The 13576-nt window shown below is 35.9% G+C and overlaps 1 protein-coding gene across 3 annotated transcripts in view; it reads left to right on the top strand.

Moving 5' to 3' along the window:
• Positions 1-11840, top strand: part of ANKIB1 (ankyrin repeat and IBR domain containing 1) — a 99547-nt gene extending 87707 nt beyond the window's left edge. Inside the window, exons 12-20 of one of the 3 annotated variants that reach the window (XM_049798076.1) lie at positions 170-304; positions 874-960; positions 1053-1119; positions 1521-1666; positions 2422-2600; positions 3154-3205; positions 6428-6521; positions 8158-8291; positions 8640-11840. In XM_049798076.1, the coding sequence (XP_049654033.1) occupies positions 170-304; positions 874-960; positions 1053-1119; positions 1521-1666; positions 2422-2600; positions 3154-3205; positions 6428-6521; positions 8158-8291; positions 8640-9392 (1647 nt within the window). In that variant the 3' untranslated portion in view covers positions 9393-11840. Of the gene's footprint in view, positions 1-169; positions 305-873; positions 961-1052; positions 1120-1520; positions 1667-2421; positions 2601-3153; positions 3206-6409; positions 6522-8157; positions 8292-8639 lie in introns of all 3 variants that reach the window. The other 2 variants (XM_049798077.1, XM_049798075.1) reach the window with 2 other exon arrangements.
• Positions 11841-13576: the final 1736 nt, after the last annotated feature.

The following is a 13576-nucleotide window of genomic DNA, read 5'->3' as shown; positions in this document are numbered from 1 at the left end:
GTAGTAGGTAAAATAGGAAGGAGTGTCCTCAGAAATTGTTTTGACCATAAGCACATTCAGAATGATGATAATTCAGTTTTTCATGGAGGAATAGTGATGCATAACTGCAAATCTACAATGTATCAGCTTTTTTTTTTTTTTTTCCCCCTTGTTCCTTTGTTTTCTGAAGTGCAAATATGACTTTTGCTGGATATGCTTAGAAGAATGGAAGAAGCACAGCTCTTCCACTGGAGGCTATTACAGATGCACTCGCTATGAGGTTATTCAACATGTAGAGGAACAGTCCAAGGAGATGACGGTAGAGGTAACAAATGAATGTGTGTGTTTGAGAAATAATGCTAAGGCTGCAATTTTCTGTTTAGGATAAGTTTAATGAAAATTCTTCCCAACTTGAGTTCGAAATGGAAAAATACAACCTTAAATATATCAAAGAAACAGAAAGAAAACACTGCTTATTTGTGGATAGGAACATAAGATTTTGTTCTGGTTTTGGCTTTGGTAACAACCACTGGTTGACTTTACTCAAGTCATTTTACTTCTCTGTGCCATGGTTTCCTTTTGCAAAATGGGCATGCTGGTATTGTAATTAGCTGCTGTGCACTACAGAAGGCATGCCTTAATTTTGGCATTTGGAAGGTCTGCTTAATATGTGCACACATAGTGTATCAACTCTTTGGTTACAGTATATGAAGACTTGTGAATTTCAAAAATTACTTTGTCTCTTGACTTACATGGCACTCATCAGCATTGTGTAAAATACTTCATGAATAGTGGGAATAGAAACAGTTGGTTATGTAATTATATCTAATGGTCATTGCTAAATTAAATCATAAAATTTATCTTGGTTTCTTTTGTTTCCTAATTATTTTCCAGGCTGAAAGGAAGCATAGAAGATTTCAAGAGCTTGATAGGTTTATGCACTATTACACAAGATTTAAGAACCATGAACTTAGCTACCAGGTGTGGGTCAAGCCATTTTTACTGACCTTTGTTTCTATTTTAGTCATCCAAAATAATTATCTTATTGTATTTTCTTTATTTTCTTTTTCTAGCTAGAACAGCGCCTTCTGAAAACAGCCAAAGAAAAGATGGAGCAGTTGAGTAGAGCTCTCAGTGGGAGTAAGTATTTGCTGTGATCTATGAATTTGATTTTAAATCAAATCAACTCTGTTACGGCTAAACCTTTCTTTTTTAATAGAGCTTATATTAGTCTGCTGTGTGATGTGATCCCTCCGGTACTAGAATTCATATGCACTGGATGAAAGCTAAATGTACAGTAAATCTTACCTATTCCAAAGACTCAAGGAGAAAGTAGCATTAGTAAGGGAGAAGCTAATATTCTGTGCTTACTTCTTTTAGTAAAAACACTGTGTAGTCATTGAGAACTTGCTGCTGTTCACTTGCAAAATGTTTAACTGACATGCACGTAAATTTTATTATTTTGGAGAAAAACCCTCAGAGTAAAAGAAACACTGACATCAACAGGAAAATATTTTCTCGATGCTTGTTTCATCTTACAGCTGAGGGAGGTTGTCCTGATACCACATTCATTGAAGATGCAGTACAAGAACTTCTAAAAACTCGCCGCATTCTTAAGTGTTCTTATCCATATGGATTCTTTTTGGAGCCTAAAAGCACAAAGAAGGAAATATTTGAACTTATGCAGGTAATACATGCATATATTTTGCTTTTCTAATGTTACTGTTTTTGTGTAATATTAGTTACCAGTGTCTTTTTGCTGGTTTTGTAGTGTAAAACTGATACACCTGTTTTGTATTTGTAACCAAGTTGGAGAATTAATGCATTTTTATTATTCTGTGACACAGTAGCTTTTAGTTCAATTTTAGAATGAATGAAAAACGACATTTTGCTGCAGAATGAAAGGGATAAGGACAGGTATAAGGGGAAAAAAAGAAAATTATTTACTGTTAACCTGCTTTTCTGAAGACGGTATTTTACCTTCAGTCTTCATCTCCTTCTCTAGGTCCTCTTTCCTGTCTTTCCCTATTAATGTGTCTAACAAGTGGGTGGGGACAAAACTGGGGGAGTACCTGGGTGGTGGTGGCATCAGCGGCAGGGGTTGCTGCCTCCTTTCCTTTTCCTTTTCCTTTTCCTTTTCCTTTTCCTTTTCCTTTTCCTTTTCCTTTTCCTTTTCCTTTTCCTTTCCTTTCCTTTCCTTGAGGGCCCCCACAGATGTTCAGTATGTGTGAGTGCAGGGAATCCCTGCTCCAGGCTGGAGGACAGCCTGTAGGTCAGTAGAAGGGTAGGCCAGAAAGGCAGACATTTTAGGGTATTTTGGTATTTTAAATGGTATTTCCAGGAAAACGTATATCATTCTGCTCAGTATTTATGGTGCAGAGCTCTGCCTGATTTTCATTTCATTTTCATGTAAAATTATTCTGTATTTATTAACTACTGCAGACAGACCTAGAAATGGTCACTGAAGACCTTGCACAGAAAGTGAACAGGCCTTACCTTCGGACTCCACGCCATAAAATCATCCGTGCAGCTTGTCTTGTGCAGCAGAAGCGGCAAGAGTTCCTGGCCTCTGTGGCCCGTGGTGTTGCTCCTGCAGACTCCCCGGAAGCACCCAGGCGCAGGTAATCCAAACAAAATTCTGTGCAAGACAAAAAAGTTCATTGATAGCTGCCACAGTGGGTGAATCCACTGTCATTCTTTGACAGTGGGGTAAAGTGGAGCTGATAAACGTGGTGCTTGTAAATCACCAGATGGTGACATTTTCTTGGACATTTGATCCTTGTGCAATTACAGCTTTTCACTGAGGAAAAATGTGTTTGAGAATCACTGCTCTGTATGTTGCAACTTAAATTGCTTCCCCATTTGTAGTATATTAATGATTAGATGTCATGGCTTCCATTTCACTTTCTTCCTTCAAGATTGTCACTAAATACCTGGTACACTCCAAAAAAATCTATAAGTATTTGCTAAAAATATTGAACAGTTCTGGAATACTCAACAGTTTAATTGTATGGTTTTCTAAATGAATTTTGAGGTAAGAATTAAAGCAGAAGACTTGTTAAGTTTAAAGAGTTACAGTTGCACTACTTTTTAGATGTTGATAGGTTTTGAAGCTCTTGAGGTTCATACTTTGTTCTACTTCTAAACTTTATGGTGTATCTCTTAATTTTATAGCTTTGCTGGTGGAACGTGGGATTGGGAATATTTAGGATTTGCATCCCCCGAGGTAAACTATTTTTTTTTCTTTTTTTTAACCTATTTCTGCATATTCTAGAAACACAGGTATGATCGCATTCTGCATGAAGAGCTTCCTTATTTTGATTCAAAGCATTTCGAGTTGGTTTAAGCTTACCATTTTATTTATTTCACAATAGAAGGAAATATATGCATAGCTGATCATGCAATGACTCGAAACAATGCCTCTAACATGCCTATAGTTATTTAAGGTGGCATTAGGCAAGCTATGTTGTATTCATATTTTCCAAGTACATAACCAGTTTAAAACAGTATATAAACTGGTGTCCCTGTGCTGGGGAACTTTCAAGTAATAAATATATGAAATTGTGTAGACTACTTTTGAATGCAGCATCAGTTCAGCAGAATTTAACAAAAAGTCTAAGAAATTTCCATCCTTCTGTAACAATCCAACAAAAACATACAGGCATACACCTAAGTATTGTTAACTGTTTGAGTTGTTTCTTTTTATGTATTGGAGCAGGATGGAAATTGCATACTCAAATGAGATGAACTTCTGCTACTTAACCAAGAATGAAAATTATAATTTTTAAAGTGAATATTCCACTTACTATATATGGGAAAGAGTAAATAATTTTCAAGACTCTGCACTAAAATATGAGAAGCTTCCTATAAAGCTTTTCCTTATCATCTTAATTTTTATTTAATACTTCGAGAACATTAGATTAAAGCATTCCATTTGGAAGGAAACTTCATTTCAATATTTCCTTGGTGCTCTTTTCTTTCTAGCTAGTCATTTTAAAGCATCCTGGAAAAATCCATGTACTTTTTCTATATATTTCCTTTGCTATTGTTGTTGGTGAGCATCACGCTGGTGAGAAAATAGCTTGCTCCTCTACAAAAGATCAACTTGCTTCTCCTGTCTAGTTCCTCTAGTCCTTTCTTTTGAAATAATTCCACATTTGATAATATCAAACTCATTGTGATGTTGCTGTATCATCAGTGGAACTGGTTATGAGAAAAAGCTGATAAGAAATATGTTGATAAGCTGTTTAGCAGTAGGTGCCATTGCAGTCGTGCTTAGATGATTGCTTATGAGTTTTTGTGATTTGCCTAAGTGTGGCACTGTATGATGCAAGTTGGTTTCTTTGCTATTTAGCTATCAAGGATACTTGCAACCACCTATGCTAAAGGAATTTTGTAGAATTAATAACAGTCATCTTTGTTTATTTTAGTGAATTTCACTACAAAATTTTTTACATAGAGCTGTACTTCTACTGAGAAGTAGTAGAATGTCTGTGTATACCAGATTATTACAGAAAACAAAATCTTACTGGTTTTAGCAAGGAACACTGCTTGTTGTAGACCATTGTGTGAAACCATGATGTTCCTACCCAATAAAATTAAAAATCCTTTTGTTCACACGTATAAAATTGTTCCAAGTAATCAGAAATAAAATTTGTCTGTAGTAATCAAGATATCTTTCTAAAGGTTAAAAAGCAACCAAAAGTTAAATGGCTATCAGTAAAATCTTATGACTTTATTGCAAACAGATAAAAGTTCTGACATCACTAATAAATCTTAGTGTTCAGTGTTCACTTCTCATTATTCCTTATCCAATTCATAGTTATATAATTATATGTTTTTAAAATAATGCAGTTATGTTGTTTCATATCAGGATTAGATTTTCTGTTGCTTGGGGCACTGCCTTCCATTTAGGAAATCCCTGAGCTTCCTAAGAGCTGGAAGAGTATTTTAGAGAAGAATCACTTCATATTTGCCCTAGTTTTTATGCTGTTCCATAGGCTAACAAGCATCTAGTACTAACCACTGTTGAAGACAGAATATTGGGCTAAATGGGCCTTTTGTCTGATCCAATACAGCTATTTTTACGTTCTTACAATTTTCATGGGCCTTACATGGATAAAAATCTGCCTACACTGATCATTTTGTGACTATACTTTTTTGGTTTGCATGTCATTATGCATAAGAACTTGGGCTGAAACACTTCATGGAAAGACAACATACTATCATAATACCATCAAAATTAATAAGGTCATTGTGTAAGACAAATGATACTTCTGGATTTAAATTTTAGATACTTCAGATGCTGAAATATTCTAGGATGAAGGGTTAATGTACAAAAAGAAAGCTAATGGTAATGTTATCTTTCCCAAGTCATTTGGCTAAATGAAGCCTTTGGATTACAGATTTCCCAGCCTGGGGCTTAGGGAAGAAAATAGCAACTTTCTTTTCCAAAGAGAAGAGCTAGTACCTGTGTGTATATTTTTATTGCCTTGTGTAAATGCATAACTAAGATCTTACCTACAGAGTCAGGTTCAGTGTCAGCTGTACTAACCAGAAAGCATATCTGGAAATTTGCCTTCAAGCATAAAATTAGCCTCTTAATATTAGGAAAGGTATGGAAATCAAAGCATTTTTTTCCAAATATTAAGATAATTTAACCCTTGGGATGTTATCTTGATGTGGCCAAAAGAGTCTTTTCCATAAATGTTATATAAACTGTCTCTGGTAAATACACACAGCATGAGAAATTACAGGCTGCAGGAGTTCAAGTCCATATGGTATGGCTTGACAGCTCAAGTTAGGTAAAAATAGAGGAGTTGTGTAATTCATGGAGTAAAAATCCATCAAAGAGTGTTCAGTAGAAGAGTATCAGCTGTAGCTTAAGAAGTTCCTGAGCCATAGTGCCCTGGAAGCTGGGAAAAGTAAAACAAGTCCCAGTGTATGTCGGCCAGCTTTCTGTAGCCTTCCAAAGGTTATTTGCTGCTGGCCGTTGGTGGCAACAGGGACTCTGAGATAATCTATTGGTCTAATTCAGATTAATTGTGTTTATGTTCTAAAATCACTAGGTATATATTTATTAAAAAGGGTGTTGATGTGTGTGTATATAAAGTTTGGCATCAAAGCTTTTATAAAAAAGTGTACTTGGAATTCTTTAAAAAGGGAGATTGCAAGTATTAAAATGTCAGTAATACGTCAAGTATTTTTCTTTGCTAATTCATTATTTTATAGATTTAGGATTACCTTTGAATTTTTTTATTATTATTGATGTTAAGCACTGCATGATATAACGCAATTTATTTTTCTGAAAACAGGTGATTTTATAATAAACATATAAAATCACACATTTTTTATAAAAATGTGGTGCTCGTTACATCAGAAAAATATTACTGCATGCTGCCCTGTATTTTGTTACCTTTGGTTTATGCAGGAATATGCTGAATTTCAGTATCGGAGGAGGCACAGGCAGCGTCGACGTGGAGACATGCACAGTCTGCTGAGTAATACTCCAGATCCTGATGACCCCAGTGAGAGTACATTAGGTATGTTCCTGCCTGGGGCTGTTTGGTTTTTTAATTCCTACTTCAGAAATTGCTAGTAGTGACCACAGTGTTTGTTCTTCTGCGGATACACTTTAAAGAAGTTTCAGATACATTGCTGTATTTTCCAGGATACAACATAAAGGCTTATTTTTGTATTTTTGTATGTGATCTTAGAAGTGTTCCTGACTTCATTGTGGCTGTTCCTCTTTTTGAAGAGAAATGCATTGATCTTCCCACTAGCAACTCCCCAGCTATTTAGAGCAGGTTTGCTTTTCTGAAGAAATTTTGGAGGGCACTTACTTTGTATGACAGTCTTATGTATATACCAGCTCTTTTATGCAAATGAAAAGGGCCAGTTGTGCATAAAGAGTGTAGAAGAGGGTTCCGCTGCTTCAACCCTGCTGGAAGGTAGTCATAAAGCTGTATTCCAAAACCCTGCTCAGAAACTCCTGTAGTGGCAGACAGCCAGGAAACAAGTTGGCATGGGCGACAACTTCCAGCATGCTGCTCATCTAAGCAGTGCTACGGCTGGTAGCGCAGTCCCTTAAGGTCACTGTAACTTGGCTGGCTGGGCTGTCTCCATTCTGCCAGGAGCTTTAGCAAAGGTACAAAAATAGCTCAAATCCAAATCATAACTGTGATGCTGTTTCTTCAGAGCTGCCAGTTGTGTGCTTGGTCTCTAAGACATGCTGCACAAACTCTCATTGCTGTGTCTCATGAACTTAAGTCCTGTACATAGCTTGTGTAAGAACAAAAGGAGAAATCCTTTTCTGAGGAGAAATAAACAAATGCATTTTTTATTTTAGAAACATAAAAAGAATTTTGGTGAGCTTTGGTCCTTCCCTGTTACGAGTAAAATGCAAAACCATCCTGTTAGTTTGAGAACTAGAGTTTGACCAAACACTTGAATATTGTAGTGATGACCAGTGCATACCGTTAAAGCACGCAAGAGAGAATTGGTTTGTTTCACCTTATTTTATTTTGAGCTTTGAAGTGGAAAATTCCATTTTCTGAAGTCAAAATTTATTTTTATTAAAGAGCGTTTTTTCTGGAAACAGCGTTTTACTTCTATTTTTTTGTTGATTGTTTTAAGGAAACAGCAACGTCAGTGATTGCTGAGGGTATACATTTATGACTACTCTTAATTGTGCTGCAATGTTATGGTAAAAATTAATGTAACGTTAACATTACAGCTGAGTTGTTGTCTTTGAAAGAACAGAGAAATGGGTAAACTTTGGTTGTAATCCACCTGTAAATGCATCCTATATTGTGTCCATGTGCAGTATTTTTCAGGACTTTCCATAAATCATGTATATGCCTTAGAAGCACTTTGCCTCTCCTGCCAGCATGCTCATGCTTGTGATGGCATACCCCATCCTTTCAAAGAGAAGGGTATTGAGAGCAGAGAGGCACAAATGAGCCAGGCAGTCACTACTAAAACAGTGGGTCTGGTGTTTTGTCACTGTGTAAGAGTTGGTGTGGAAGGAGTGTTTTGGATTATTTAGTTCAGAGTGAAAAAAGGAGTAAAATTACGCAGCTGGAATCCAGAGGGAAGGAAGAGATTCTGTCAGTAAGTAACAGTGGAGAAGGCTGCCTCACTGGTTGATCAATCATTTTTGTTTCAATTGCCCAACAGACACTCAGGAAGGTGGCAGTAGTAGAAGACACGGCACCTCCATGGTGAGTTCAGCTTCTATGGGTATTCTGCACAGTTCTTCGCTTCATGACTATACCCCTGTCAGTCGCTCTGAAAACCAGGATTCTCTTCAGGTACCTCCCCTAATCTCTTTTCCATTTGCTTTGCTTTGCTTGCCTTTCTCTGCTCTGCTTTTCTGTGTCATTTTGTCTCTGCAAATTTTCTTAATCCTTCAATGAGAAAGGGAAAATCTAGGACAACAAATTATATGTTCAGACTGGTAAGAACTGCTAAACAATCACTAATGTAACAATAGTCACCTTTTAAATTCTCTTGTCAACTCTGTCAGTAAAAATTGATTCTGATAAATGACATGTAGAAATAATGAATGAATTTCAGATTTGAGACCAAATTACTTTTAATCCAAAATATGTAACAAGATGGAAGTTTTATTCTGAAAGCAACCTTATGTATTTCCACAGGCTCTGAGTTCTTTGGACGAAGATGACCCAAACATCCTGCTAGCGATTCAGTTATCATTACAAGAATCAGGCTTGGCCATAGATGAAGAAACTAGAGACTTTCTAAATAATGAGGCATCTTTAGGAGCAATAGGTACCTCTTTGCCTACAAGATTGGACTCTGCTCCCATAAGTATAGATAATCCAAGAGGCGCTTTGAGCAGCTCCGAGCTGTTAGAACTTGGTGACAGTCTGATGAGACTAGGTGCAGGCAATGATCCCTTTTCAGCTGATCGTCTTCATTCACACCCCTGCAGCGATACAAGAAGCAGATTATACTCAACATCTAGTGACGCTGATTCCAGCAGTCAAGATCCCAATACCAATGAAAATCTACTTGGAAATATTATGGCCTGGTTTCATGACATGAACCCACAGAGTATTGCTCTGATCCCCTCAACAAGTACAGAAACAGATGAGGATTCACAGCAACCCAGTACTGAAGATGGGTCAGCAGGGCAACCAAATCTTACAGACACAGGGCTGGCGCCTCAGGAGGAGCATGCACTATTTGAGGATGCACTCAAAAACGAAGGCAGAGGAACCCAAACAGAGGAAAGCACTTCTGAAGAAAACGTTCTTCCAGGTGAAACGGTATCACAAAGTGGTGATCATAGCAGGGAGGTAGCAAGCACCCTGGATGCGTCAGGAGATACTTCAAGTCAGACTCCTCAAACCTCAAGTGAATGGATTGAACATGTGCATCTGGTATGAATAAAAACTAAATCTGGAGTAAATGAATGGCAGTGACAGATGGTACATTATGTGGAGTCAGCATTATGGAGGCTTTGATCCACATAATTACAGCTCAGTTGTAACCACTGACGTAACAACGGATATTTAGGAGTTCTCTTGAATTGTAGTTCTTTATAATAATGTGAACCTTTCAAGGAATATCCTTTGCATTTAATTAGGTAGTACTTGCCTTTTTGCTCTCAAGAAAAAGGAATAAGTAGGTTGTATTCCACATTCCTAATACAATGCAGCATCTGTTTAGCCTTAGGTTGACGATCCTTAACTTGAAAGTATGGATTAAAGGCTTACACTGATTATTTTGGTTGGTTTTCCTAAAAAATAGTTTATTCCATTTTTTAGAACTCATTCTTTCACCAAAATAACATTTAGCAATTCATTTGCATTTTGTTTTAGTTTTCCATAAGTTTTTCTTACTCATTTTTCATTTTTGTTAGCAGTGTGAACAGAGGTATTTAATGCTTCTCTTTAGTACTGCTCCAGGAACAAGTTTTAGGGGATATTCTTTCCCATTAAAATCAAAGATTTTTTCATGTCTATTTACAGTCCAAATGTGCCAAACTGTGAATAGTTAGCTGGCGGTAGCCTAACAAAACAGTGCAGTGTTACTCTATCACACTAACCCCACAATTCTTAGCAGTGAAAGAAACCACTGAGTAGCATTGCTTCTCTAAATTTAACTGGCATGTGTTGCCATGGTGACTGCATTTAATTAAATGTAGCCTGTATCTTAAGTTAATAAAACCTAATGCTGCTGTTAAACAGTTATTTTAAATATTAAAATACAGTGAGTTAGCAACAGCTATGCTGTATTTTAAGAGACACTTTAATGGAAGTGCAATCATAGTTCTTTGTTTTCATAATTCTACAAAGCATTCTATGCACTAGTAGTGCAATTACTTTTAATGATAACATTTTATAAAAATATAGGAATACAGAATTTTCATATGTTAGCCAGTCCCACAATTGAAGTTCAGATAACACATTCTGCTCAACATGTTACGGTGCCTTTGCCTAACCCAACTCGATAGTTGCCACAGTTAAACAAGTAATTCAAATTCAGTGTCTGTTCTGGAGTAACTATGCTATTAACTGCAAAGACCTCCATAAAACCACCCATGGCCTTGCCTTTACAGTAAATAAATAAATGTTCAGTCAGTGTTTTTGCATAAACAAAACACTGCTAGGTATTTGTTCAATTGCACAATATTCATTTGCTGTGTGATTACTGTTTAGTGTAAAAAAAAAATATATAGTAAAAAAAAAACAACACAAAAAACCCTTTTCCTAGTTGTTGTACCGTGAAAAAAATATACTGGTTTTAGATTTGCTTAAAAGCATCAATCTACAGTTAGTGAGATACAATGGTACAGTATGTAATTACAACTAGAGTAAGTTGTTGAAATGGCTGTTTTAATTACATATAATCAAAACTTCTCATAACACGAGCAAATTACATACACTCCATTTTAAGTTTTGCTTAACTGTTACCAGAGATATGTTGATATGATATAAAAGTTTATTACTACTGAGTGTGTATAGGCAAGTGTCATGATAGCAAAGTTTATGTATTGATTACTGTGAGTTCAAGTGAGTGTTTCGGTAACTAATTCATGCAAATCCAGCTTTTGAACCTTGCAGTGACAAGGTTCATATTAGTAAAAAATTAAATAAGAATATTTAACCCTTACTCCATAAAACCCTGGTTCATTTTGCAGGCATCTTTAGAGAGAATGGAATAGAATAGTCTCCAATCATTTTCCAACTTGTCCTCTAACTGCCCTACTCCTGCCATAGTCATGAACCTTTGGACATCTTTGAAGAATACCTATTTTAAATTGTTCTATGGTATAAAATCCTTCAACTAAAACAGTTCTTCATGAACTACCGTCATGAATTGGTCTGAAAGTTGTTCAACTCACATAGCTTCCTTGAACTGTAATTTCTGAGTAGAAAGATTCTCACAAAAAGATTGTGTATTGCATTGAGATGTCTTGCAAAGTTACAGTGAGATATGTTAGAGTGCCCTCTGTGAAGATAGTGAAGTTTGTAGGTTCTGGTTTTTTGTAATTTGGTTAGGTTGTGCAGTATATCCATTGTTTCCGTGTTACTCTTACAAGCATGAAATTAGCCTATTAAATTTGTATTTTCTTGGTACTTATTTTAACACCATAGTCATTGACTTTACAATTCAAAAATAAAGTTTGGCAAGACTATTTTGTAAACCTGTTAATTTTATAATGTAAAAAAATTACTCTAACCTTGAATTGTTATTTGCACTTTCATAGTCTATACTTGATACATTCCCACTTTATATACAAGTAGGATACTACAACCATGTAGATGTTTGGCCAAATGAATGCTGTTAATAATATGTAAAATTCTTTGATTAAACATTTATTACTTAAACTAATTCCGTCTGTCTCATTACATCTTAGACTTACTGTAGCAGATTCTTAAGACTGATGATGGACATTTTTAGAATATGTTCAGTCCTGTGCCAGATTAGCCGGGGACCATATAGTAAGTTAAATGTTTTTATTTGTAAATATAAGGTATGTATGTTCACTAAGCTTTGCAAACAAAATCTCAAATAGACAATTTTGTCTTAATTGCTACAGCTGTATTGTGCACTTGTTTGTTGTAGAGTAATGCCTTGTCATTACAAATAGTGGTGCTAAAGAGAGTGGGGGGACTAATTTTTGAGAAAGATCCTGTTAAGTGTTACTTAATTACCACTTAATATCCAGTCTCCGTTGTTACCAGGAAATTCCAGACCACCTCTGTTTTGTTAACATGCACTAAACTATTCTGTTCATTGTTATAGTAATTTAATTAGCTTTCTCCAAGAAGCATGACAAGATGCTGGAGAGCTTCTAAAATCTAATGTACAAAGTTGGATTAGTCACTGCAAGGCACTTTCTATCACCTGCTGCTGTGGTGTCACTGCATATGCTGCAATTAGCAAGTACTGAGTTTTACTAAGATTGTGAGTATCACAAGAGAGATTTGGGGGTTTATGGCAGCTAGAACATACTAATAGGTAGACAAATTTAAAACATACTTTCTGAGGTGTTTAAAATCACAACATGCTTCAATATCAGATACTCCCACAGCCCAGTTTTAGAGATCTGTTTATCAAGGCCAATTTCACCATTACCTTCTCCTCCTTCTCTTCCCCTCTCCCAGCATACACAGGGCATCCCACTGCAATACTCACGGAGGCTGTTAAGAATGGAAGCCAAACATGGGTATAGTGATAGCTAGTTTCTTTACTAAAAATTGTCTAGACAATCTACTCAAGAATTAGACAATATGCTGATTATTGTCCTTTTTACTCTTCTATAAAGCTGAAAGATGTAGAGAAGCCAGTGATGATGTAAAACTGAGTGTCATTTTTACCATCTCATCCTTTTAACTGAAGAGTAAAGCACAAGATGTGCATGATAAGGAGGAGATGGATCCCCTGTAAATACAGCATAAAGCTATGTTTGCTGTCAGTCTTTGTATGAGGGCAAAGAAGTGAATGAAGGCTTGACTTTCTGCAATGATATGCTTTCATTCCACTTCAAAAATAGGCAAGTATAGAATTTGTACAATTTTCCAAATATGTAACACCATAAACCAATCCAAATAGTTCATAAAAAATTACTAAAAATGCAATACTGGAGTAAAGAAAAAATGTTTCCTAACTTAACTGCAAAGCCCTTTTTTCCTCAACTCTTCATAGATACTTAAGGTTACATCTCACCAACGAAATGTTAAAGCTAATTGTTAACGGGATGGTGTTATTTTAAAACTATGCAGGTCTTGATCTTTACAGAAATCCTTTCTGCAGTGAAATACAAACTTGAGAAGGTTTTGCATATATTTTTTCTTTTTAGGTCATTTGCGTGAATATCCAGATAAATGGACTATAAGCAAGAAAATATTTAATATATCCAGATAGATGTTCAGTACTGCAAATAGATAATCTTCAGGATTCAGATTATAGTGATATTTTCATCCAAGCATAAGTGTCTTATCCACCACACGATACTGGAAGAAAGATGGGGGATTTTATCTTGGGGGTTTTTACACAGAAATTGTTCACCACATAAGAATGATTTACCTTTACATAAAGAGTTTTAAGGAGTATTTATCAG

Source organism: Accipiter gentilis, chromosome 4, assembly GCF_929443795.1.
Source record: "Accipiter gentilis chromosome 4, bAccGen1.1, whole genome shotgun sequence".
Classification (NCBI taxonomy): Eukaryota; Metazoa; Chordata; class Aves; order Accipitriformes; family Accipitridae; genus Astur; species Astur gentilis.
The sequence above is the reverse complement of the archived record's forward strand: the minus strand, read 5'-3'. Positions and strand labels throughout refer to the sequence as shown.